The 27,238-nt window shown below is 41.3% G+C and overlaps 4 protein-coding genes across 5 annotated transcripts; 1 reads left to right on the plus strand and 3 right to left on the minus strand.

The window, feature by feature from the left end:
- The first annotated feature begins 11,274 nt into the window (after positions 1–11,274).
- nr0b2 (nuclear receptor subfamily 0 group B member 2) lies at positions 11,275–12,847 on the plus strand. The gene is made up of 2 exons (XM_004077663.4): positions 11,275–11,877; positions 11,959–12,847. The coding sequence occupies exons 1-2, from the start codon at positions 11,277–11,279 to the stop codon at positions 12,198–12,200; spliced, it is 843 nt and encodes a 280-aa protein (XP_004077711.1). The 5' UTR covers positions 11,275–11,276; the 3' UTR covers positions 12,201–12,847.
- An 839-nt stretch (positions 12,848–13,686) lies between these two features.
- Positions 13,687–17,225, minus strand: kdf1 (keratinocyte differentiation factor 1). 2 transcript variants are annotated; one of them, XM_023964366.1, is made up of 4 exons: positions 16,883–17,225; positions 15,601–16,655; positions 15,147–15,221; positions 13,687–14,367 (listed from the first exon to the last, which is right to left on the minus strand). In XM_023964366.1, exons 2-4 carry the CDS (start codon positions 16,634–16,636, stop codon positions 14,291–14,293), a joined length of 1,188 nt encoding a protein of 395 aa, XP_023820134.1. In that variant the 5' UTR covers positions 16,637–16,655; positions 16,883–17,225; the 3' UTR covers positions 13,687–14,290. The 2 variants fall into 2 exon arrangements, with proteins under 2 accessions (XP_023820134.1, XP_023820133.1); XM_023964365.1 differs by having other exon boundaries at positions 16,936–17,224.
- Positions 17,226–17,556: 331 nt separating this feature from the next.
- On the minus strand, positions 17,557–19,211 carry LOC101174453 (trophoblast glycoprotein). Its single transcript, XM_020710002.1, has one exon. It carries the CDS (start codon positions 19,185–19,187, stop codon positions 18,147–18,149), a length of 1,041 nt encoding a protein of 346 aa, XP_020565661.1. The 5' UTR covers positions 19,188–19,211; the 3' UTR covers positions 17,557–18,146.
- Positions 19,212–19,213: 2 nt separating this feature from the next.
- LOC101175504 (transmembrane protein 222) lies at positions 19,214–26,201 on the minus strand. Its single transcript, XM_004077664.3, has 6 exons — positions 25,859–26,201; positions 25,599–25,683; positions 25,385–25,416; positions 25,217–25,313; positions 24,989–25,119; positions 19,214–20,687 (listed from the first exon to the last, which is right to left on the minus strand). Exons 1-6 carry the CDS (start codon positions 26,185–26,187, stop codon positions 20,600–20,602), a joined length of 762 nt encoding a protein of 253 aa, XP_004077712.1. The 5' UTR covers positions 26,188–26,201; the 3' UTR covers positions 19,214–20,599.
- Positions 26,202–27,238: the final 1,037 nt, after the last annotated feature.

Below are 27,238 nucleotides of genomic sequence, written 5' to 3' on the forward strand. Positions count from 1 at the left end.
AATACAATCAGGAATTTAAAAACACAAAGGTTTAAAAAAAAGCAAAAAACCTTTGTCTATGCAGTGCCAGTTGAAAAGTGACAGTCAAAAATGAACAGCTATATCTTTGGTTATTTGACGTCTTTTGGGGGGAAAAAACAGGTTTCATTTTTGAAATGCATATTTTCATCTTTTAATTCATTTTTTTAAATGCCATAACTAAATATTTTGTTAGCCAGCTAAAAAATTCATTTAAAGTTAAATATTTTTATATTTATATACTTTACAAACTAAATGTCAGAAGTCAGAGCTCTGTCTTCCCCTCTGGTCACCAGCAGGAGCAGTCTCTAGAGTTCCAGCCACACTACAACTCCCAGCAACCCCAGCACACACTTCCTGGATGCCACAAACCTGACTCTCATTCACTCATCAACAACAGCATACTTAAGTACTGCACTGAGTGAAGCTCAGCATGAAGCATTGTTTGTGCCACTCTGCCTTCATTACATTACATTACATTACATTACATTACATTACATTACATTACATTACATCAGGTCAGGTCAGGTCAGGTCAGGTCAGGTCAGATCAGATCAGATCAGGTCAGGTCAGGTCAGGTCTTGTCTACCTCATGAGTGTGGTGTGAAATATGCAAGGGTCTGGGCATAAATGTGAGTCTCACCTCTGTCTAGCATCCTCTGCCCAATGGCCAAGTGGAACACCTGAACAAGGAAATCAAGCCGTACCTACCAAAGCCAACATCAAGAAGGCTGGAGTTAATTCCTGGTTTGGGCCGAATATGCCCAGAATTCCCTCAAGAAGGCAACCACTGGGCTCTCGCCCTTTCAGTGTATCCTGGGGGTTCAACCCCCATTTTTTTCCACTGGTCGGGAGAACTCACTAAGTTGCCAGCAGTGGACGAGTGGTTCTGTTCACTGCTGGTTTCTCAGTTCCAACAAAAACAGTACCTCAAGATCGTGTTTAGTGGTGTGGATTCCCACGGGAAGTGGGATAGTGAATAAAATGATTAAACCTAAAGATGTGGGTCTGTCCAGCTTCAGCGCCATTGTTAGCACTACATCTCCCATGATGCATCAGGTTAAAGTGACAACATTTCTTACTGCGCTGCTGATAACTGTCATGAAGCACAACAAACACAAAAATGTAAGACACATTCAATTTCAGACTTCAAGCACTTTTGAAAAACTTGAAGTCAAGTTTAAATAAAAGTAACAGGATTATGGTTAAGTGGCCAATAGACACATTTACAGTTTTTCTCAGTCGCTTTAGTACAATTTTCAGATCAGAATGAAATTCCCAAAACTATTTGTTCAATCTTCACATCGTGATGTCACTTGTGCACATCATATAAGCAGTTTCTCACTTCTTTGAACAAGTTGCAATTGCTTTGGTACATCCATGCAAATGATTATGTACAATTCTCTGCTCTTTGCTACATTACCAATTGTTTATGTCATGTTGATCAAAATGTATTATATAGTTCACTGTGCAATAGTCTTACTCCTCAAAACACCTAGTCATTAGTTCCTCGTATAAGTCATTAACTGCAAAATGGTTGACCAAGTTGTCATAATGTGACGAAGATATTTCACTGCATTGCAAGAGAGGATATTCGCTGTGATGTGGATGAGAATTTGTGGACTAACATACAAGAACGACAAGAGGTGTAGGAAGACCACACCAATTCCTACTGCACTGCCTGTACTGTTGTACAGAATATTGTCCTATCTGCCTTTGTGTTACTGTTCGCAGTGGGTTTTTTCTATGTTTGCATGACATGGTCTGTCAACAAATTACAATATGAACAATAAAAGTGTAAATGTGAATCTTGTCCAGTCTCTTGTAATCAAAGAAAAAAGGTGTAACTTCCATTTTACAACAATTGTCATCAAAACTTTAGCCATAGTTTACATCAGAACCTCCCTCTAAAGTACACAGTTATATTGACAACATGACAAAGTCATTTGACTGTCTTGTTCGTAGACAATGACACAAGGACTTGACATTCTGATGACACTGACATGTTCAATGACATAAAGACTTAGTTTTGAGAGATGAACTAAAGATTTTGAGCAAGTTACAGGCTTTTGCAAGAAATCCATAGTGTTTTGCTGTTTGTACAAATTGTTTTGAGAAATGCACACACGTATTTGCAAACTTCAATTCTGATCTGAGAATTGTACTAAAGCCACTGAGAAAAACTGTAAACAAAATTCAAAAGAGTTTATTCTATTAAAATGCCCCTTTGTTGTTAAAGTTACATTTTTTTAATTAGACAAAAGAAAAAAGTAAACAAACATGAATGTAATGTTAGTCTTTTTTGTATAAAATTTATCAAGCATGTTGTTTTTTATTATTGTAAAAAAATAACAGTTGCTTTGGGATAAATAATAAATTAATCACTATTTTAAAAATATCTATATATTTTTTTTTATTTAGTTTTCTTTTTGTCCCTTTTTTTCAACGTTACATGAAATTGCATTGTTATAAACTGGAGGGAAAACAACTACCTGAGTAAACTTTATCTAACTTAGTTTAAACATTCTTTTTGACAACTGTAACAACATTTAGGAAAAACAGCTGGAACTTCAAGCCTTTTGTGCCTCAGTTATTACAACAAAATCTATGTGAGATTGTGGAGACACTGTTCATCAATACAGACTAGGGAGTTTCTCTTCTTTTACATTTTCGGTTGTTGGTGTGAACTGAGATTTTTGTCAAGGAAAAAGTGTACCTCGGCTTTAAAGAAGGTTGAAAAACACTGGATTAAAGTATGTTAAAGTTCAGTAACCAATCCACTTTGTACACTTCCCTCAACATTTTACAGTTGGAAACAGTAAGATCCAGGTTTTTGGTCATTTTTGAGTCAAAATTCATCCTGCTGCCTCTCAATTGCTTGTTTAAAACTTTCAACTCTAACTTTCTCTATATATGGTCTATGGTTTAAAAGGACAAAATCAACCCTGCTTTCTTTTGTCTCTTCACATTTCACCATTGGTAAAGTTCACATTTGCAGACAGCGTGTTTAATTGAGACCAGTCTTAACAAAAAACTGGTTAAAAAAAGTAAAAAAAGATTTCAAAACAAGTCAGTTTGAAGCTCCCTCCCCACACTCCACAGTCTGATGACAAATACATGTTGAAGTTCATTAACCCAGAGGATAACTCCAGCTTTGGCCTTCACCTCAGCTTTTATCATTGTATTTTGTTAGTAATGGCAGTAAAACTAACACCAGTTATCTGGACCCTGACATCATTTTACACATGTCATATCACACACTATTTTGCCTTGGTCACAGTCAGACTGGTTATTTATTAATCCCACTTCTGATCAGGACTTATACAAAGCCTTAGCCCTTGTGCTGTCCTATGGGGTCCCGATGACCCGATCCTTACGATGACGTGTTCTCCACAGCATGACAAAGGTGGATAAAGGTGAAGAGGATTTCCTGTAATCCATGGACACCAGTGAAGAACACAAACCATTGAAGAAAAAAGTTTCAGAGCACTGTCTAGTGGGTCTAGATGACCCAACTCCCAACGTTAAAGTGTCTAGGATAGCACAAGGGTTACACAAGGCAGACAGAAAGGAGCTGCATTTCCAGACGAAAATGCCGCGTTGAATGCTATATCGCTGAATAAAAATGAAACTTTAAGGGTAATAATTGGCACAAAAAAATAAATAAAGAAAGAAATGATCAAAGTTTACCATAAATAAAGGGAAAAACAGCACAATAACAAAAAAAAATATTTTTGTGAAGAATGCGAGCGGTGGGTATTGAACCAGCGAGCTTCTGCACCCCAGAAAGAACCAAAGTTTTTCAAAGATTCCCCATGTATTTCAATGGAGGCAAAAATCCTGGAAATCCTGGAATATCTTGAAAAGTTAAAGGATTTGAAGGACCAAAAGTCATAGCTGGAAAAAGCTGAACATTTTAATAGTGGAATGATTACATGATTTATAGATAGATAGATAGATAGATAGATAGATAGATAGATAGATAGATAGATAGATAGATAGATAGATAGATAGATAGATAGATAGATAGATAGATAGATAGATAGATAGATAGATAGATAGATAGATAGATAGATAGATAGATAGATAGATAGATAGATAGATAGATAGATAGATAGATAGATAGATAGATAGATAGATAGATAGATAGATAGATAGATTTATCTATCTGTTTAAAAGACACGACAGTGGCAACATAAAATACATGACAATAAAAACAGCCTGCAAAACAATAAAAATATATGTACAGTATAAAATGAAAAATGGTGATTATGACACAGGTACATGAAATATTGCCCTGTCTGTTTGTTTTCTTTGTATGTGACGGTTGTTGACCATATTTATAATCTAAATATAGAAAGAAAAAAGGAATCTCACAAGATAGATGCCTTTTGTTTCTTGTTTGTGTAAAATCAGATCGGGACAAACATTTCCCTGCTGTACCGCCATGATTGAGGTCAAAAATCATGCTCCAGACGGCATGTTCCACACGCACACAGATATGATGGGAGTTCACTGACACAGTGGGAAAACTAATGAAGAGGAAGGTCATTGCAAAATAAAGGCAGTCAAGCTGTGGAACAGTGTTTTTAACCACTCTGCTGCTGTACACCAGTGTGCCATCATGAGAGATGGTCAGGTGTGCTGTGAGGAATTATGCAATTTCACCTAAATGGTCTAAAAACATTTAACTTTGCCAGGATATCAGATAAAAGATTATAAAATACTTTTTTCTTCAAGTTTATTTGATTCTTATTCAGGAAGTTTTCAGAAGAATGACTGTATATCGTTAATATTGGCTATAGAATTTCATTTTTGTTTTACATTGACATGTGTGGTGTGTGTGATTTTTATCAAGAAAAAAATGAAGGCCGAGGTCTATCTTGTCAATTCACTTTGTTGGTGCTAAAAGATGTTGACCAAAAGAACCCAAATCCTGAATATGAAGCAGCTCAGATTTGGAAGGCGATAAAAGCAATCTCCCTCTGTCTAAAGTTTGTGAAACAATAGCTCCACTGCCACACAGTAAAAGGCCAAGGTCTGGACACCATCACAGAATTATGTGCAGTTATTTTCACTTGCAAACATGATATTTTACAATATAGACGCACAATTGTTTTAATTAAACTGTTTTGCTTAACCCTTGTGAGTTATGAAAGAGATGAGGCAGAAAATGCATCGTCGTCAAGGGCAATGCCCCCCTTCTTGTTAGAGAGGTTGCAAGTTGGCCAGCGCTGTTCCCCTGATTTATCTGGTACTGGGCTCCTGTTGGTGGCTCCCTTCTGGCTGGCGCGGATCTGGTTTCCACTGCTGCACAGGCTCTGGTGCTGCTCGTCGGTTCACCTCCCCGACAGGTGGGACTTGCTGTCTCAGCTGGGGGGTTGGATTCTCCATCACAACCCCGATCGCCTCCAGCTGTACGCCTGGTTGCTACAGGGGCCGAAGTGGCCCCAGCCGCCTTGGATGCTGACATGTGTCGCACTGTCCTGAATGCCCTGGCCCCTTCCACATGGCGGCTTTACATCGACAGATGGCGTCCTTTTTATGGCTGGTGTTTCCGCATGTGGCTTGTTGTGGGGTCCTGTGAGGTCTACTCCATTTTGCGCTTCCTCCAGGATTTACTTGATCAGGTTCAACGTTTCCACCCTGTGGATGGCCACCATTTCGTGTCGGCGTATCGGGGTGGATGGTGTCTCTGCTAGCCACTGCCGACTGGTCTCTCGGTTTCTTTGGGGTGCCTGACGGCTGTGCTGTGTTGGCGAATTCCAGGTGCGGTCCATCGGTGATGCATGCTTACCGTGGTCCCCTGATGGCTCAGGGGTCTTTCTCTGGTCAGATTAAGATTAAGATCAATTTTATTAATCCCTGTAGGGAAATTCAGTTGTAGTAGCAGCACAATAAAATAAATACGAAATATACAGGGAAGGGAAAGCTCTTAAATACCTGTACACACATGGCTACCAGGTGAGTTGTAGAGTCTGATGGTAGATGCTTCCTTCATCCTTAACCCTTGTGCTACCTTAGATGACCCCACCCTTACATTGACGTGTTCTCCCTACCATGACAGAGTTGGATAAAGGTGGAAAGATTTCATGTAATCCATGGACACCAGTGAAGATCACAAATCATTAAAGAAAAAAGGTTCAGCGCACTGTCTAGTGGGTCTAGATGACCCAACTCCCAATGTTAAAGTGCCTAGGATAGCACAAGGGTTAAAGTGGCCGCGCGCCTAATTGCCATTAGCCCCTGCACTTCCCCTTTTCGACTTAGGTGGTCCTGAGCAGTGCCTCTGCCCTGTCCGTGCCCCCGGCGGTATGTTGAGGTGACCGCAGGGTTTTGCACTATGGATTGCCTGTTTGTTTACTTTGCTTGCCCCCACAGGGGGTCGACTGGCACTTGTTTGGCCTTTTAGGTTGTGGGTACCATCTAGCAGTGGGCTTATACTATGCACGACCGTCCCTTGCCAACCAGGGTGCTGTGTCATTCAACCAGGGCTGTGTCTACGTGCTGGGCTGCTGCCCATGGGGTCCCGTTGGAGTCCATCTGTGCGGCTGCCTCTTGGTCATCCCTGGTTGAATACACCAGGTTCTACAGGATGCATGTCCCTGTCTATTTGTCTGCAACTGGATGTATCAGGATGGAGTGGAGCAGGGAGCGTGTGGCCTGCAAACTATAGCACTTAAGTCTCTACTACAAAAGTTTTTTTATTTTTTTATTTTTTGAATGGCATGCCACAGGAAAGTACAGTTGGTGAAGAGGTGAACTACTTTTAGCAGACTCAAAACTTGTCGTCACTGAGGAAGAAGGACTTTCAAGTCCAAAGCCTTGTTTTTAGAGACTGAGATTGCAGCTAAACTGTAATTGTTGATGTGTTTGCCTATTTGAAACAATGGAATAAGAAAATAATTTTGGACATATTTCAGGGGATTAAGTAATGCTGCTATGACATGTACAGTTTGTCTCAATCTCGTACAGTGATTCCACTTATTCAATAAAGGACACATAATTCTTACTGTTCTGGCAGAGATAAGAGTCTGTCCTCCGTGCCCGTCTCTGCCTGCTCCAAACCTCTATAAACACAGTTATCGCCTGCTTTTATAGCGGCCCACATGCTCGATGAAGGCTGCTGGGTGTATTGTAAGTCACCGCTGAAGTGTTCATGATAAGCATACATTTTATCGTGGAGCAATTTATCCTCTGAGGACATCAAATCTTGTATAAGTAATCACAGACTATCACATTCATGTTATTTCAGGGAATAACAAACACATTCCAGACTATTCTTGAGGGGAATGTGATCAGAGAGTGATGGATAAAAAAAAATACATTCAGTGACTGGTGCTGCCAGCTGTGTCTGCCGTCTATCTTGATTGGGGTCATAAACGTTGTGACTGACCTTGACTCCATAACTTAACAATTTGTGCCTTTTCCCTAGACTTCCCAGATGTCAATTTAAAAAAAGTCTAGGAGTGTAAACTGTCAAAAAAAATTACATTATTCTTTAAATTGTTTTTTTTCCTGTGGTTCCATAATGTTAACAGCTTTTGATGCTTAAGGTTAATGAAACTGTTCGTCTGAACCATAACGTGCTACTTACTTTGTTTATTTGCAACAGTAGTAAAGTCATTTGCTTATCACTCTCAAACCTCGGTGCCAGGCACAGAAAAGATAAATTAGAATTGTGGAACATGTAATGCTTTTCCACTTGTTACGGAACCAATAAACCTGATTCCCTTTTCTATTGGTTATTTACTTACAGAAGCAAACATTTTACAATCCTCTGACATTGATACCAAAGGTGTTAAAAAACCCTAGAAAGTCAACTGTTTTAACATCTGCAGCAAATAACATGGGTTCTTTGTTGTTCTTTATGGTTAAATGAAATACAAAAAACATCACACATAACATGGATCGATAAAAATGTGTCAGACAGAATCTATTAAATAAAAGCAGGATTCTGAGACTTTGTTGATTTTTCTTTTCTTCTGTTGTTTATATTTTGGGGTCTTTCTATAATAAGTTTACATTTCATGTCAAACAAAAACTCAAAATGTGTCGGATGCAGTGGTGTAAAGCGCACCGCCACTGGACTAGTGGAGATGCCTTCTCTGGAGCGATGAATCGCGCTTTTCCATCTGGCAAACTGATGGGCGAGTCTGGGTTTGGAGTTTGCCAGGAGAACGGTACATTTTGGACTGCATTGTGCCGAATGGGAAATTTGGTGGAGGGGGAATTATGGTGTGGGGTTGTTTTTCAGGACTTGGGCTTGGCCCCTTAGTTCCAGTGAAAGGATCTCTGAATGCTTCGCTCAAAACATTTTGCTCAAAACATTTTGGACAATTCCATGCTCCCAACCTTGTGGGAACAGTTTGGAGCATTTGGAGACTAACTATGGCAAAACTTTATAAAATGCTAGAAAATTAAGGAAAATGTTTTATTTTATTTTTGGTCAAATGACTGCTCACTTGTTAAAAGCAATCCATTTAATAAGTTTATGAAAATATTGCATCATATGGAGTGTTATAGTAGGTTTGGGCTATGATGAATCTGTAGAACATTTAAGAGTGCAGCACATTGTTCTAAAGTGAAGATTTGACGCAATTTCAATAAGGAAGATACCTCATATCCAGGTATGATGGCTTTGCTGATTCATCAATCACACTTCACTTGTTTGGTCTTCACTCTGAGCCAATAGCACTCACTTTGCTCACAGCTGTCCACAAATTCATCAAAGCCCAATTCCAAATTCCAGACATGCCGTCTGCCCACCTCCACCCCATTCTCCTCCTGGCTCTTCGATTTGGGCCGGTCTGGCCTTAACCACCATCACCATCTGTGCTCGGGGACTCTTCACTTGATCCAAGGTCATCACAATCAAGCAAGATATTTCCAGCCCTGAGCCCAACCGCCAAAGACTTCTGACTACTCATGCTTCACTAATAAATCTCTCTATTTCATTCTCAAGATCTCTCCTCCTTGAAACGCATTTATGTTTTATCATAAACAACATCAGACATTTTGCTCACTTTAGTCTTAATCAAATTAAACAAATAAATTAACAAATTGCCATTAAATGGTAAATGGCGTATATTTATATAGTGCTTTTCTACCTAAAAGGCCCAAAGCGCTTTACAGTCACAGACCCATTCACCCAGTCACACACACATTCACACTCCGCTGCCCAACACAGGCGCCTGCCTACCACCAGAGGCAAGGTGGGGTTCAGTGTCTTGCCCAAGGACACATCGACTCATGGTTGTGCAAGGTGGGAATCAAACCTGTAATCTTACGATCATGGGTTGACAGCCCTACCACTGCACCACGGCCACCAACATTAACTAGTCTTCTAACTGCCATTTATGAGTTTTATATAGGTGTGTGAATTACCAGCGCAATAGTATTGCTTAGTTATTAAAATCTAGTAGCCTGGATGCAAATTGTCTAATACACAGCCACAAAGCCTTTTGTGAAAGTAATACGTTTTATTCCTGCACTACAAACCCAACATGTCTTGAAAGCAGCAAGTTTGTCAAATATTTAGGTAATAAACATTACATTAAAATATTTAAACATCAAACATTAAATAAAATATACATTGATGACTCAAACCAGCCTGCTAGCATCCACTTTAACACCCACTTCATGCTTCCAAGCCTGATTTCTCTTTATTAAAATGTGATTACTAACCTGTGAAAAGTGATTCCTCTCGATCGGTTTATTTTCTTGTCATCATTTTTGCAGTTGATTGTAAAACATTGCGTCCCCATTTGTGATTCTTTGCGTGGCTGTTTGGAGCTCGAGTCTATGCATTCAAGACTGAATGCATAGACTATTCCAAAGTGTATGGAGAAAGGGAGTTCCAGCAGCTTGTTTTCATTTGAGTGAGCTACAGAACAAGTCTCAAACAATATTGCTTTAAAACTTATGTCCAGATTAAAAGCAAATAATTTATCCTAAGGCATTTGAGTTTGAGCCGGGTAAGATTGAAAAAATACAGTGTGTCCCAAGTACCGGGTTTAGAAACACAACCTTAAATGACTCACAGGACACAGCACTTCTATATTTGTCCAAGGTTTGTTGGGCAAGTATTCAACCTATTGACCCAAAGCAACTGTGATTTGAGATTTTGTTGAATTTCATGTCAAGAGTTCGTCATTTTTAACCAGTCTGTTTCTTTTTATTTGTGGAATTTCAAAGGGTTCTTATATCATCCAAAATCAACTTTTTTGAGCTTTAAGTGTATTGTAATTTTCATTCCTCACTGTAAACAACCCCAAAGGGGTATTTTGATCCATTCATGCATTTCTGAGCATTCCTCTAAAAACCTGTGCTCTGAGCACCAGCCCCTCCCAACCCACAACAACGAGTGGGTCCTCACATTGTGACGTCTCAAAGTGAGGAACAGCCCCTTCCAGAGTCTGCGCTGCAGCCCCAACCCCAGGGTAACACACATCCACTTTCTCTAGCTTATTCTGTTTCTATGCACATTCATCTTTGCAAAAGTTCGGATATTGTTTGTTTTCGAGGGAAAAACGCAGACACGCTGCTGTGGCTGACTCTAAGTTGACATCATGAAACGGGCGGACCCACCAGGAGAGAAAGCCGGTGCCTCAGAGATCGAGTCATTCTACTTCCGGGTATGAAATGAATTGTGAAAATAACTCATATTTCATAATAAAAACGTTCTTTAGGGCCAAAAGAATATATATCACATATATGGATATAGTTCACTCTGGAAGGCTCAATAAAAGCATGATGAAGGCCCCTTAAAAATAGTTTAGAGTAGCTTCTTTTTTATTTCTCTTTTAGTTTAAAAGCCAATACGTAGAATTTTCTCAAAATTTTCTCCCATATTGTCTAGTTTTACCACTGACTGAAATGACACTGTACTTTTGAGGATTTAAGTCAGGGGTCAATGCCCTCTTTGTGCCCTGGCCTTGTTCCAGTTTCACAGGTGTGATCTGGCAGGTGTAGTGACACAGTGTGGGTTGGATTACCACTGCAGTCCTTGGTAGCTTGGTACAGCCTGGGTTAATGACACTTGCTGGCAGATAAGGCCCATCCTTTTTGATATGTGTTACTCCAGCAGCTACTTTCATTGAGAAAATCTTATCAGTTTCCCAGGGTTGTTCCAGCAGTCACCTGGCAAAGCGAGCGGTTGTTTTTCACATCGAGTGTATTGACATTTCAAGGTCCACTGAACGGAGGGGGGTTGGCCCTATAAATATAGAAGAGGCAGCAGCACCACTCAGGAGCTCATGAGGAGTCTATCTGTGAGAGGACGCACGCATTCATCACCATTATATGTCATCGGGGGGAAAAAGATGGATAGCAGATGCCATTGCTTAACCAACAATGATAGGGTTTTGAATCCCATCCTCTACAACATCCTGAGCCAAATGGACAGCAGCATGCAGAGCCAAGACTGCCTCAACTACATCTCAGTGCCTCACAGGTGCAACTGCGAGGTGCGCCGGACACTGTGCTTAAAAAGTCCAAGTGAGATCTGCAAAGAAGCCTCAGCAGTTCTGGTTAAAACCGTCCACTTCATTAAGAGCCTGCCTGCGTTCAACCAGCTGCCACTGAGTGATCAGTTTGCGCTGTTGAGAAGCTGCTGGGCTCCCCTCTTTATTCTGGGGCTGGCTCAAGAACATGTGGACTTTGAGGTTACAGATGCCCCCGCTGACAGCATGCTGAAAAAGATTCTTCTGAACCGCCAGGAGAGCCCCGAGGCTAAAAGGGAGCAGCCCACCATGGCAGGCGTCAGCAAACTCAAGTCTTGCCTCAAAAAGTTTTGGAGTTTGGATTTAAGCCCAAAGGAGTATGCATACCTGAAGGGAACCACGATATTCAATCCAGGTACGAAGGTGCTGGATTCAGTAAAAGGATGAAGTATGTGTGTGTGCGTTAACTGACTTTACTCGTTTTCCTCGTCCACAGACGTTCCGGAATTAAAGGCTGGATTGTTTGTGGAGGGCTTGCAGCAGGAAGCTCAGCACGCCCTGAGGGAGGTGGTGCAGCTCCTTCACCCGGGTCGCGAGGAGCGCTTCGCTCGAATCCTGCTCACAGCTTCCATGCTGCAGGGCATCACACCCACCCTCGTCACCGAGCTCTTCTTCCGGCCCGTCATAGGCCAGGCTGACCTGCTGGAGCTGCTGGTCGACATGCTCTTTTACAGATAAGAACAGTGGACCTCAGCTGAGGGACTTTAAACCACATGACACCCAGGCTGGGAAAGGAATGTTGGACGGCTGCTGTGAAGCAGATTATAAAACCCCACAAAAAAAATGTAGATTTGATGAACAAGCCACCATGATTGCTCACATTCACGCAAAGCTGAGGTCACTTTATCTCTGTGTCAACAGATTTCCTTCCCCTAAGTAGAAGGATTTTCACACAGTGGCAGACTTGTCTCTTTCTATTAGAATATTTGATTTTGTCAATCTTTTCTGTTATTTCATTGTTGTAAATATGTGTCTTTTGCTTTTACAGGAAACTTCAAATAAATATATTTTTGTACACAAATGACAAATTACAGCCTCACGCTCTTGACTCACACCAAGCCAATGCCACTGTCACACTTAATCTGACAAATTCAGCTGTTAAACGCATATTATTGAGTCAAGATGTTGCTAAACTCAGATTGACAAATTTCTTAGTTGCAGTTGGATCTTGTTGGTGAACGTGGATATTTATCCACAAGAGCTCTTTCTTTTTCAAAAATGATGACAGGAATGTGTCACAGAATAATATTTCTTGTTCATTCCGAAGCTTTGTCTCCCTCTATTGGAAAACACATCCACAAGCAAATAAAAAGAAAGATCCTCGATCCCATTTCAACCTTATTTTACAATCTTATGATACGCTGAGAAGAAAAGGGTAAATCCAAGCCAACAAAGCAGTATTGTCTTAACAATCTTCATGCAAAAATCCCCACAGAAGCTGTTCACATTCATCCATTCTGTGGTATGATGGTTGTGAAACAGTCTCTCTTTACTTGACACCATATACAGGTAAAACAGGAATGCTGATGGTGGGGGCAGTGAGCCAGGGGAAATGGGGTAACACAGCACAAACAAAACATTTAAAAAAAAAAAAAAAAAAAGAGCTGGTGGTGGAAAATCTCCACTTTTTTCCTGCGTTTCCATCTTTTTAATTGAAGTCTTATCCCTTCAAGACTGTGTGAGAGGGATTGCCTTTTATAGTAGTTTCTCAAGCTGAACTACAACTGTTTATTCTGTTCCAGCAATTATAAAACAGACCCTGAGCAAATACATGTAGCAGCATTTTGCATTATACTTTCACTGATAAATATTTGTTTGGCCAAACAGATTTAGGACGGGTTCTCGGAAGATCGTTTTCTGCACCATTTCTTCCTTTGCAATAAAAGACTAAAGTAAATGCCAGGATTTTATTTCCTTTCTGTAAGAACCAGTCCAACAAGTTCTTCTCATCGCTGAGGGCTGAAGAAGCCTGCCTGCTGCAACACTGACCTCAGGGAGACTGACAATTAGGAGGAACACTAGGGTAAAGACTAAACCTGAAAAAACATTTTTGTAGAGGGACATATCATTTTTAATGAAACATAGACCTTGTTTTTTCAGAAAAAAACCATTGAAAGGCTTTGCAACAACTAAATTATGTGTGTGAGTCACAGTCAGAGGCTAAAAAACATCAAACTTCTTTTATTAAAAAACCCGTCTGAATAAAAAGCCATAAAGGTCCATCGATTTTTATTTTATTAAAAACACAACTTGTTAAATATTTTTAAAAAATGAGGCATAATGGCACAAAGTAACAGTTACCTAAAAATGTTTACATCCAAATATGACTTATAACAATACAGAAATGGATTCCTGGAGCCTAAACAATGGTAAGATGGCACAGTCATCACATGTAACACACTTAATAGTTTGCATAAACAAAACAAAAAACTAGTACAAAAATGTGAATGGTTGTGTTCGACTATCGGCCTCCACCCTCTGGCTTCCTGGAAACTGATTTTGTTGATGCATCTCTCAAAACACTGCAGACAAATAAAAAAAGGGGGGGGGGTACACCCTATATGGACACAAATATTTCTCTCATTGGTCATGAATTAGAACGAAAGAGATCCTTGAAGTATAAAGTAAAATTACAAAACTTTGATCAACACCAGGAGAAGCATGACCCTCCAGGGGTAACAGCATAAATGAAGAAAGAGGGGGTGAAATGGTCAAATTAACTTAGTAAAAACAGGCATTATTTTCTTGATTTTCCGTATCAGCAGTCCTTAAATGAGCAGTGGAGCAGCAGAGGAGTTTGTCCCAGTGTCTTGGTGGTAGCCTGCACTCATGCTGGATGAATAAGCTATGGGTGGGAACAAAAAAAACAAAAAAAAAAAGGTTTTGTTTAATTTGTAAACACAGAACTGAACTACGGCTTTTAATGTGAAAAATGCACCATCAAAAGCAGAACGGCTCAACTGTTACAAAAACTTTCCCAGGCCTCCGCGTACCAATTTGTGCAAAAACAATGCGGTGAACCCACATTCAAAATCCTGTAACAGGACACGGCGTGGTTTTACACCACCTCATTACAAAACAGCAGCAGGGGAGGGGGAGATTTGCGGCTTTGTAAATCCATCTGTAACCAAAGACCTTTTCTAAAAATTACACAGTAAATCAGGGGACATTAACAGGCATATATTTAATGTGACCTGATCTGCAGCTTTAGCAGGTGGTGTAACATGACTGCTAGGCAGTTGGGGTAGAAAGAGGTAGATGGATGGGTAGCTGTTGGGTGGCAGAAACAAGGAAGAGGCTTTTAACCCATTTAGACCTGATGGGGTAATGCAAGTGAGGTAATGCGGTATTATAATAGGGCGCCTCAGGTCTAAACGGGTTACTGAGCCAATATGTCAGGAAAAAAGCTGGCTTCTACTGTTATAAAAACTGCTGTGTTACTGGAAAATGACTACAGGTGCAGCACGTACACACAAACCGACTTAAACACCCTGGTGGTAATTATACTACCCCATGTAAGGGTCATAACTCCCAAAGAAGAGGTCAATGACAGGATATTTTAACAGCAAAAACTTGCACATGGGTCTGTGTGGCTGCAATGGAAAATTCCCAGCATGAACTCACTTTTTCCGCTGTAAGGCCTCATTTTTCTTGCAAGCTCGTCCGATGGCGTCTGCTCAGACACTTTGACCTCTGGAACTGCAGAAAACAAAAAAGGGGACAAAACACAAAAACAAGCGCAGATGTGAGCATAAGCCAAGTGCTACGACTAGCAAGTACGATCAAATGAGGTTGGTCGTCTGTGTCATTTGGAAGTGTTTGGGTCGACATGGTGAACTTGTGCCAGCTTGTCTGAGATTAGGCAATCATCATTGGATCATTACCTTTGAAATGTTTGTTGCATTAAGCTCACAATTGGGAGTCTAACAATAGCAGCAATGTTCCAAAAGAAGCAGTGAGTCATTAGAAGAAAACAAGTCAGATGATGGGAATATTTGACAAGTTGAGGTTTAAAATATCCTGAATGTATTATGTTTATTTTGATCACGGGTGGTGCACGATTTATTCATTTGCTTACAATCGCTGCTCTCAAAAGTGTTCGTCATGGTCTCGTTGCCGCTGTCTGGGAGGGTCCGGTCGCTCCTGCCATTGGGACGGTGCCCTGACAGTTGGCTCTTCTTCCTCTTGCCCTTTCGCGTGCTGATGCGGATGACTCCGTGAACCAGCTTGCACTCGGCTTCTTGCTCCTCTAGGTTGTAATCTTGAGCAATGCTGTAGATCAGCTCACTGATCTCATTGGTCTTACGTGAGAACGAGGAGTCGGAGGTGCACTTGGCTAGCTGGTCAATCTGGTGGAGGGCGTAAAGCTCCAGCAGCTTTCTGGTGATAAGAGAGTCAATATCTGTGCTGTCACTTGGGTCATCTTTGTCGTAATAATCGTTGGCTAACAGGCTGGTGTAACTGTCTGGTCGTGGGCTCTCCTTCTTGTCGGCCATATGGGTCCGTTTGGTGACATTGGTGACTGGATAATGGACCGTCTTTCCTCCAATACGTACATCTCTGTAACGGAAGCTTTCCCCTGGTGGCACCTTGCAACCTTTGGAGGCATTGTTCGACTCCAAAGGCAGGCCACAGGTGGGGTTGGTGAGAGCCATCCCATTTGGAGGATGGGGAGCATTCTGTGCTTTGGGGTTATGGTCTGTGGAGCTCTCATTAACAGGGAGACATGGCTCTCGGCTACCGTAAAATCCACAAGTCAGAACACAACAGAGGAGAGCCTTGCAGCTACTCCATCCCATAGACGTGCAGGAGCCGCAAGACGGCCTGTTCACTGGCGTGCTGTCTGCTGACCCCGGTATAAATCCAATACTCTGGGAGTTCCGACACACACCATTTCGAGATTGGCTTTTGCTCCGGCTGGTCTCTAGGTAGCGGGGGTGGTGCATGTGGCGCTCGTGTAGATGCTCTCCATGGGGATCCTTGTAGGAGTCTTGGCTTGCCGTGCTCTCCCTGGATATAGTTCGAGTTTGTCTGTACTTGTCCAGCCTGGAACTTGAGGTGTGGTTTCTGTCATGGTAGGACGGCTGTGGGGCCCCTGTGCTGCGGCCAGGCATGGCTCAAAATGCCGGAGACCTTGTGTGGGACAGAAATGTGAGGACAATGAGTTCAGAAAAAAAAACAACACTCTTACAGCCTTAATACACGACTATATTTCAAATACTTCAGCCTAAAAAGGCAGGCCAAATGCTCTGCTCCTACTCAAAAGAGAAATATATGAAAATTAAAAGTTGCACAGACTCGTGGGTCGATGGGGAAAATAATATTTAGGGCATGGAGGACGTGTGCAGTTCAGAGCAGACCTGATTCAGCATCAGCCCACTTCACTTCAGAGGTGACCAAAACGTCCACTCACAGCATAAGAAGACACAGCGGCAGTCGCGGTTACTCTCAGACAACTTGTTCGGCGAGCAGCACCGCGGAAGTCCCACGGGAAAAGCCCGCAGAGAGCGCTTGTTCAAGCATCAGCGGGCGGGCGGACGGACGGTGGACTTCTAGGTGGTTCCGAGAGTTCGATTGGAGTCCGGTTCCGCGACCGAACCACGCAGCGCGACTCATTGGCGTCGCCCTACTCTTCCTTTGTGTGTTGCCTCCCAATGTTTGGCTATTACCTGCGGCTACGGCTAATCCCACAGGTGAGCGGTGACGTCACGGGAGGCGGGTTTAAACTCGCAGAAGTTTAGTTGGGTGGGGGTTAGAGGAGTTCTGTCAGAATTTGAAAATGCGCAACACCCCCTCTTTTTTTGTTAAATGACTAAAACATGTTCCACATTAGACCGTGACAAATGGACTCCACAGGTAAACCCCCAGCTGCAGGTGTGTTTCCAAACAGCATCTTTCATTCTGCCCTATTTTCTCTGAACACAATCACTTTATCACGCCCTCTATGAATTAAAATAGTAGGAGAAACTCACCTGGAGGAAAACGTGGGTCTATGTGAACCCATAATTGAAAATAAAAACACACATAAAAGAAATAAAAGGCAAATATTTTATTCATAATTAGTCTAAATACACATTTACTATCACACAACAGCTTTATTATACACAATTCTTGGCAGTAGTTAGGAGTACAACTTATTAATTTACTTTTTTGTGTTTTAATAAATTATATTTAGCATTATATTCTAAAATATACTACTTATTTTTTTATTGTTTCAAGCTGGCTTTTAAGATCTATCCTATTACACTAAAGATTTTAACGTCTTTGTTTCATTCCAACATGTAGTATAAATGAAATATGGACATTTTTGCCAAAGAGAAAAGTAAAGACTAATCGATTTCCTCTCTATAGGTCTCATACATTATAAAGTTAGTCATATCTTATGAAAGTCATTATTTAAGCTATTTTGTTGAATGCATGTATAAATATACACACTTTGTATATATCCATATGGACATGCAGGTACACACGCATGCAGACACATCAGATTCATATAGCGAGCAGATAATGGTTGCAGATGCAGTTTCAGTGCCTCAAGAACAGGAAGGCACTTAAGTTCATTTTTTAAGGTTCTTACTGCAACATGCACTGGAAGGTGTAAACAGCAGTTTAGGCGAGGATCCTTCATGAGTTTGCATTAGGGGAGATTGTCACCTGTTTGGCTAATGTTTGTGTGGGACTCTGGATGATCCGGGTGTCTCTGAGCTGCTGTTGGGACAGCGTTGTTCCCGCGTGCCTTTGCGACCTGCTCCCACCTGCTGTGATGTGGCCCAGCCGAGGGTCTGAGTCAATCTCGTACCGGTAGTGGTATCCCTCCAGAATGTCCCGGCATGCGTCTCGCGTGTCAGTGATCCATTTCTTCATGCCATTGCGATTCAGGTAGACCACGAACAGAAACACCATGCCCACAAGGCCTAACACTAACCCCAGGAAGGCGTAGGACGTTGGCAGGGTGATGTCAGTCACCTCCGAAAGGACTGGAACAATACAACCAACAGCCTGGACTGTGAGACCTCTCAGCAGGGAGTTGTTTAAGTCTTCAGGTGAACTACATCTAACAGCTTCCACATCCACTTGAGCTTTGGATTTGTTGAGCCAAGTGACAAAATCATGGATCTCACAGGTGCAGTTGTACGGGTTGTTACCCAGGAGGATTTTTATGTTCCCGAGCCTGTCCAGCTCTTGTAGACCATCTGCCCTGAGAGTCTTGAAAGCGTTATGCGTCAGGTCCAGTATCTCCAAGTGAGCCATGCCAGAAAAGGTCCCACTGTACACCGCCAGCAAAGAGTTGTTGGAGAGAAGGAGCTGCCGCAGACTGGGAACATAGGAGAACATTCCAGGAGGCAACAGGGCCAGGTGGTTTCCAGAGAGGTCCAGGCGGAGTAGACCCCAAAGCCCACCCCAGCGCAGAGCGGTGGTAAGGTCTGTCAGTGCAGTGAAGTTGTGCAGAGCCTGGCTCAGGTTGAGCTCCTGAAGAGGACTGTCGGGGATGCTAAGAGCCTCCGGGTGAATGAGAGCCAGCTGGTTGGCACTGAGGTCCAAGAAGCGCAGGTTGGTGAGGGCAGAGAAGGTGTGGGACGCCAACTCTGTGATTCTGAGAAGATGAGCATCACTGTAAGACCTGCTCTGACAGTTCAGGCTTGATCTCAGAAACAAGTAAAGCATCTTTTAAAAACAAACACAATCACAAATGAGGATAAAATTAATTTATTATGCACAAAGAAAGTCTCCATAAAAAAAGGCAGAATATACACAAGTGACAGAGAACTAACAATACAAACATTCTCACCTGTTGTTGCTTAAAATGATGTTAGTTACATTCGTCAGCTTTTTAAAAGAGTCCGGTCCAATTTGGTGTAAATGATTCCCTGTGAAGATGAGAGTCCTGGCATATCCCGGAATGTTTTTCGGCACTGTGAGCAGAGACTTGGATACACATTTCACTGTGCTGGTGACGGCAAAACACTCGCAGGATAAAGGACATCCCGAGAGCTGGTGGGGCGTAAAAAAAAGAAGCCCCCAAAACACAAAGACTGCAAAAACACACATCGTCAGACTGACGACAAAAGAGGATGGTGGGAAAAAAAGGACTTTTTTGTGTTTACAGACTAATCTAACAAGGTGGCAAGGACGACATCAGTGTCTCCTCATTCGCTCCACTGTGGGAATAAGGGCTCCTGTAAAATGATGGTAGTTCATATCTCATAGAATCTACTGGATGAAAAAGATCCCTGGCTCCCTTAAAGGTACAGAGGATGATTAGGGCGTACACAGCCTGTGACCTACACTGCCGTCTTCCAGCAAAGACAAACGGGGAAAACAAATCTACAAATCAAACAGAAAAAATCTATACTGACAATGAATAATAAATAAAGCATATTTAAGCACAACAGTCATTCGTTCACAATTTTGCAGATTTACATTAGCATTTCGGTGTGAAGCTGCACATTTGAAAAGCATTATTCCTCTATAGACAATAAAGGTGAAATCTCATGGATTTTCGCTGAGCATAAAAATGTCCCATAATTCCTCATGTGTGGACCTTCTATCATTCTATCTTTGGTAGCGGCTCATATCTATTGGACAAATAATTGAATAGGATTTCTGGATTCGTTTCCCTGGAATCTGTTCCAGAAATGAACCGTAGCCAGTCTGAAAAAGCTTTCATCAGGGCGTCTCATGAAAAATTGACCTCAGCAAATCCATTTCTTTGGATCAAATGTTGAGTAATATGCTGAAAATTCACTATTGACAATATTTTCAAAAAGCTGCATGTAAAACGATAAACTTTGGAGACAGAGATGTAGACTTTTTAAAATTAGTACTGAAAAAAAATTAAAAGAAACAGCTAATTATTTAGAAATTACTTTATAACTTCAAATACAAAGTAAGGTTTCTCTGTAAAACTAAATCACCACACTACACAACATGTAAAAGTTTCAGTTTTTCCTCTTGGCTTTTGTACAATCGATGTTAACAAGACATATCAGTGACATTACATGATGCATTTAGACAAGGTAGTTTATTAATCCCTGAAGGGGAAATGAAAAATTGAAGCAGACCCAGAGCCTGACACACTACTGTAAATGGAAGGTGAGGATGAAGGTGGCCAGGACTCCACTGAGCATGATGAAGGGCAGCCAAGTCTTGAGGAACGCGGCCATGCTAAGGGACAGAAAGTTGAATATTTTAGAGGAATGAATGCCTGAACACTGAAGGTGTTTTGCTTGTATTTCACCCCTTATCCCTCTACATCTCCTTCTTCCTTCACAGTAGATACAAAGATCCAGCCGCAGCAGTGAGGTGAGGGAGGGGAGCACTGCCTTCAGTTATGAATCACACGACTGCCCATCTGTTTAACGGACCCCTGTGCTGTGGGAGCATGTGAGCAGAGGCAGCCCACTCGGTGACGCCAGCGTCCTCTATGTGGGTCAGTGGAGAATAATGAGGGAGGCACACGTCTCACAATGCAACTGAAATCCAGCAGCAGAATTATTTTCCCTTCAACCAGACGTGTTTAATGGAGACCCTTCACCTGAACATGAACCTCTGTTCTGTGTGAGTCTGAGCATCATGTTTCACTTTTGTTCAAAGTTTATAAGGATGGGATATATCATGTTGTACCATCATTTATTTAAAAAAAAAAAGAAGGGATTTAGGGATGATTGGCACCACACAAATGAGGAAACAACAGAAAACCCTACTTATTAATTGAACTTTGTCTTACTCCATAATTGAACCACACAAGTGAGGCCCAAATGTTGTATGATGAGCCTTGACTGTACATGAGAACTGGACTGAGTGAGTTTGACATCACAATAGAAAGTGGCTTACTTCCGGCTCCAGCAAAAATACGTCTATTTTACGCAATACGGTCGCCATGTTAGAGCCAGAAATCCTCAGTAAACAGTGATTGGTCCGAGTCGGTCTGAGTCAACATTGCTATGGGAACCACTCTCGCCAATCAGGATTAAGTTTGCTGGAAGGATGCACCCCTACCACTTGAAAGCGGGTTCTGGAGAATCTGTCAATTGAACATTTCGAACATTCCACATAAGACCACATACTTTTATTGAGGTATTTGATTGGCCAGATTATAATTTGAATAACTTGCAATGTATAACAAATTAGCAAGAAGATGTCAAAGACCCACTTCAATGAAAAATGTGTTTTTGGTGTTTTTAAGATGTTTTTGTAGCATTTTTCTGAGGGAGGACATATAAAAGAAAATTAAGCCCAATATTGCATTTGCTGAGTATCTCTTTATTCAAATAATTTTGAATCAGGGAAAGACAAAAAAATATTCTGGGCGGGCCAAAATTTCCCTGTTCTGCTCTATTCTGATGTATCCACTTGCAGGCAAATAGATCCGTGTACGTCTTTGTTTTCCTCGTCCAAGCTGGAATCTGGCTCAGAACAGGCAGGATAGCTCCGATTTTGCTCACCATCTTTGTTTCACTGCTAACGTTAGGATTCATTGCCCCGCCTCCCCCCTGAAACTGTTGATTGGAAATGAATTACCGGTATGTTGCAGTTTTTGGGCTGTGAATGTGAAAACGAAAATGCAATCCACTCTTTGCAATATCGATTAAATTATGTCACAGAATGATTGGCGTCGAAGTAAAAAATAAAAAAGCATTTTAAAGGATACATTTTTCATTTTATTTTTGAGTCAATTGATGCAGTTACATTGTGAGAGCAAAAAAGCATTTCTGTTAGACAATATCTGATTGTCAAATTAGATATTTCTAATTGAATTTAGCTACACATTTACTAGAGTATGGAAGCATTTGTGTCTTATAATTTGGAATGGTTTATAAAATAATAAATTAAAACCTATTTTCCCCCCAAAATTTGGTCAAACGCATTGCATTGTAGTCTATTGGCCAATCTAGCGAGTATAAATACACACTGGTAAGAGACGTCTGGGAAATTTCTAGGGCACTGGATTTTGACATTGTAGATTCATAAAGCACTTCAAAATTGCAAATGCGCTGTATAGTGCACTATTTATTGAGTGCAGAGTTCTACTACGGTGGCCGAGAAGTGCAAGACACATTTCCATTTAAGATACAACAACAACAACAAATCCAGGTATAAACTGCAAAATCCTGAATCACTAAAACCAATCTCGGTACAAATGAACAAATACTGAAACACAACAGCAAATCATGGAACAAATTACCCTCTCCTGAAACACAAAAGTAAATCCAAGTTTGAATTACCAAATTCCAAATCACAAAAAGCAATCCCGGTAAAAATGACCAAATCCAGAAACAAAACAACGAAAGCGAAGACGAGGCTTCTAACGGAAAAAGAAACGTCCTGAATCCCGGAAGCTATGTAATATAAAACTAATCATGAATGATTTTTTAAAATCTATTTATTGCTTTTTATGTGGACATTATTAATACATTCCCTTCCCGTTAGCAGCTGCTCGCTTTCGTTGGTATTTTCTGTTTTGCGCTTGCTGGCCGGCTTTAACGGAAAGGGAATACCCTTTATAAAACTTTACCTTGCTAAACATTATTGTAATTTTTATTGTAGAACTGCAGATGCTTGGTGGAAGAGTGTATAAACCTGTTAGTTTTATTTCCAGCTGCCAGTCAGATGTTATGGAGAGTTTTTATTTAACTTCAATTAGGTTTGGATACAAACAAAATTCTGCCACTGTGCAGGAACGATGTTCTAGTAAACGAAACAGGTTTTTTTAAAAAAGGCTAACAATGGTTAAATCATAATTAAAAGCCCACTGGAAAGACTTTTACAATAGAACCAAAAATTAGTCAGAGTGGGCCTTTCTTCTTTTCCTTTTGGTTTTTCCCTTCAGGGGTCATCACAGTGAATCAGCTTTCTCCATCTAACTCTGTCTTCTGCATCCTCTACTCTAACACCACCTACGTTCATGTCTTCCTTCACTGCATCCATAGACCTCCTTTAGTCTTCCTCTTGACCTCTTGCCTAGCAGCTCTAGACTCAGCCTCTTTCTACCAATAGATTCAATGTCTCTCCTCTGGACATTCCAACCTGCCTGCACTCGCTTTTCACTTCTTTTCCACACTCCATAACTCTGGACTGTTGACCCTATTTAATTCAAATCCTTCACCTTCTTTATCACCTCTCCCTGTGACCTCACTCTTCCACTTGGATCTCTCTCATTCACACACATGTACACCGTGTTGCTGTGGCTAACCTTGATTTTTCTCCTTTCCAGGACAAACCTCCACCTCTCTTGCCCCCCCCCCCCCCCCCATTCCCTGCTCTCACTACAAATCAGAAATTTGTCTGCAAAATCATAGTCCATGGTGATTCCTGTCTAACCTCATCTGTAGCCTGTCTATCACAATGCAAAGCAAACAGGAAGAGGCTCAGAACTGATCCCTGATGTAATCCTACCTACACCTTGAACTCCTCTGTCACCCCTACAGCACACCTCACTACTGTCTTACAGCCTCATACATGTCCTGAACTGCTCTAACATACTTCTCTGTCACTCTAGACTTCCTCATACAATACCACAGTTTTTCCCTGGGCACCCTGTCATAAGCTTTCTCTAGATCTATAAAGACGCAGTGTAGCTCTATTTGACCTTTCTCTGTACTTCTCTGTCAAGATCCTCAAAGCAAAGATTGCATCTGTAGTTCTCATCCTGCTGCTCAAAAATGTTCACTTCTGCTCTTAGTCTATCTTAGCTACTCCTTCCCATAACTTCATAGTATGACTCATCAGCTTTATTCCTCTGTCGTTGCCCCAACTCTGCACATCTCCCTTATTCTTAGAAATGGGAACTATCACACTTCTCCTCCATTCCTCAGGCATCTTCTCACCACCTAAGATCCTGTTGAACAACAGTCAAAAACTCCACTTTCATCTGTCCTAGACACTTCCATACCTCCACAGGTATATCATCAGGACCAAGTGCCTTTCCACTTTTCATCCTCTTCAATGCCCCCCCCCCTCACTTTATTCACCTTTTGCAATTTTGTTGTACTGTTGTACCTTGTGTGATTGTACAATGACAATAAAGCTTTATCTTATCTTATCTTACTAGTCTTTGTTAGTTCCTGCTCCACAACAGACACTTCTTCTATTCTTTGTTCTTTCTCATTTTCTTCATTCATGGTTCGTATATTTGGTTTGGCCAAGATTTTTACGTCGGATTTACTTCCTGACACAACCCTCTATATTTATCCGGGCTTGGGAGCGGCACAATGAGACCCTGACTTGGGCCCCCATGTGGATATCTCTGATTATTGCTGAAAACAGTCAGAGCACTTGGAGAAAGAACATGCTAGAACTTCCATACTAGATTGAGTGAGCATTTTCTTCAGCGGTTTATCAGTTTACTCTGTGTTTTGTTGCATTCATGCTCCATGTCACCTCCAGTTAGACTATAATAGACTCATAGTCCACTTAAGTCCTGCTACAATGCAGTGTAAGTGGCTGAAAAGGTGTCAAATACCTACCTCACATGTTTTCCATATATGAGAGACAGGGCACACAGGTTCACCATGTTCCAAGATGTGCTGTTGTCATATCGCATGAGGTTGAGGGCCAAGGCAACATGAGAATGGCAGTTATCAAAGCACAGATTGTGCTTTAGTGAGAGAAGGGAGGAGGGAATTACATAGTTTCTATATGAGAAATCATGCAGCAACATGTGTTGACATGTAAGTCACTGAATGTTACCTTACCGGCCTGCATTTGTACTCCTCGGATGCGTCGTGCACTGCTTTGTCCCACGTGGCTGCACCATTACCACACACTTTGTCCACATCTAGCTTCCAGTACCTGAAATTTCCAAGTACCATACATTTAAAATCAGGTCTATGCAAATATGCATTTTCTGTATATGAACTTACTTAGTAGGGCGGCCAAACCCCATATTGTCCTCCTAGAAAGAACATTTAAATTCAAACGAATGTTCTTCAAGTTACGTTGGTAAAAATTGACATTATTTTGTCACTGAAAATGCACACAAAAATTAAATCAAAATAATTATTTATACACCAAATTTTTTGCAAAATTATGTCGCAATTTTGCATCAGATTCTGGCTTCAGGGTGCCAAAACTCACAGACACAAAATATGATCCTGCAAAGTCTCGGATGACTCCAGAGGAGGTGCAGATGCCCATATGACCAATGAAGGGGAGCACCCACCTGCAGGAGAAAAAAAGCCCCCGTCAGAACCAAGACTGCTCTAGTTTGACCGCATTTTAACAAATAACAGGAAAAACGGCTCTGTCTAATCTGCCTCCATTGGGTGATTATAGCTAACTGTTGAACTGTGTAATCCGTCAGATACGGAGTCGCGCTGAATGTCTGCGCCTCTTACGACAGCAGCGGAATGGGGGTCCAGACGATGCAGAATGGGTAGCGGTTGCTCTTCTTGTCCGTTTTCAGGAAATCGCTGTGGTACTCCATCATTGTGTCGGTTTTCTCCACCTCCGCCATAACAGCCTGCAGTGAATGGGAGGAAGCGACGGTGACGTACCAACCGCGCCAGGAGGGAGCAGGCGGAAAGACGCGATGGAGAAAACCGACAGTCCGTGAACGCAACGCTGTTGTTGCAACGGAGACTGGAGTGTTAGCTTCACGGTCACTGGCACAGCACGGATTCAAAATACGCGGAGACATTCTACCAAACACAGTCAAACCTTTCATGAGAGTGGATTTTTAATGTAATTTTTTAAATTAAAATTCTATAAGTTATATGAATGTACCCACTCATTGAAATCAATTGATTGGTTAAATAATAGAAATACTTCAAATAATTTCGGGCACAAACAAATACATGATATAAATCAGCAACTACTCACAATTAGTTTTGTCAATGATGCTTTGATGATGCTTTGATGCTTTACTATTCGTTTTCCCAACTTGGGCATACAGTACAGTACATGCAACAGATTTCAAAATAAAAAAACAAAGCACAACTAAATAATTTTGAGACAATGTTACAGAAAAAAAGGAATACACAAAACTGAAAATCTTTAAGGTAAAAAAAAAAAAAAAGTAAAAAAAAAAAATATGAAAATGTTTGTCAGTTTGTGTTGAGTTTCTTGTTCTGACACTTCAGTGTCTTCCTCTGCCTTCCTCTATTTGTTCTTGTTTGTGCTTGCTTCCATGTTCTTGGTTGAATGGAATAAACATCCTCTTTTGCCATTTTGGGTGTGGAATTACTTGTTTTATAAGTGGTCTTTAACATGTTCTTTTGCAATAGTTTGCAATATATGTGACCAAGCTACCGCCGTGCAGAGTGGAGCCACCAAAAAAATGGCTGAGACAATAAAAGCTTGTAAAAATTTCTGTAGTAATTAAATTTCTGTAGGTGCAATTATACTCTGGCTATCTATACACAGATAAAACAATAAAAAGGAAGTGCAGAAAAACGGGAAGGCAGAGTCGACCGCCTGTGCAGGAGGTGAGGGGAAGAGAGGGGCCGTGGACTTAGCAAGTACGAGACAGTGCACCTCACTCCACTCCGTGCTGAAAACAAAACAAACCCACCCACACCGTGAGAAAAACGTGCCAATGAAACTTCCACTACACGCTAAAAAGGGAAATAAACAGTGAGGGAATTTGAGTGAAGAAAACACTGCCAGCAGGGGCCCTCCTCACCGACACCGCACGAACCGGCGCCTGACCTGGACCTATACAACAACAATCAGAGTAAATCACAGTAAATGCAACTTCGCTCTAAAAACACATTAAA

The sequence above is a fragment of the Oryzias latipes genome, chromosome 16, assembly GCF_002234675.1.
Source record: "Oryzias latipes chromosome 16, ASM223467v1".
Taxonomy (NCBI): Eukaryota; Metazoa; Chordata; class Actinopteri; order Beloniformes; family Adrianichthyidae; genus Oryzias; species Oryzias latipes.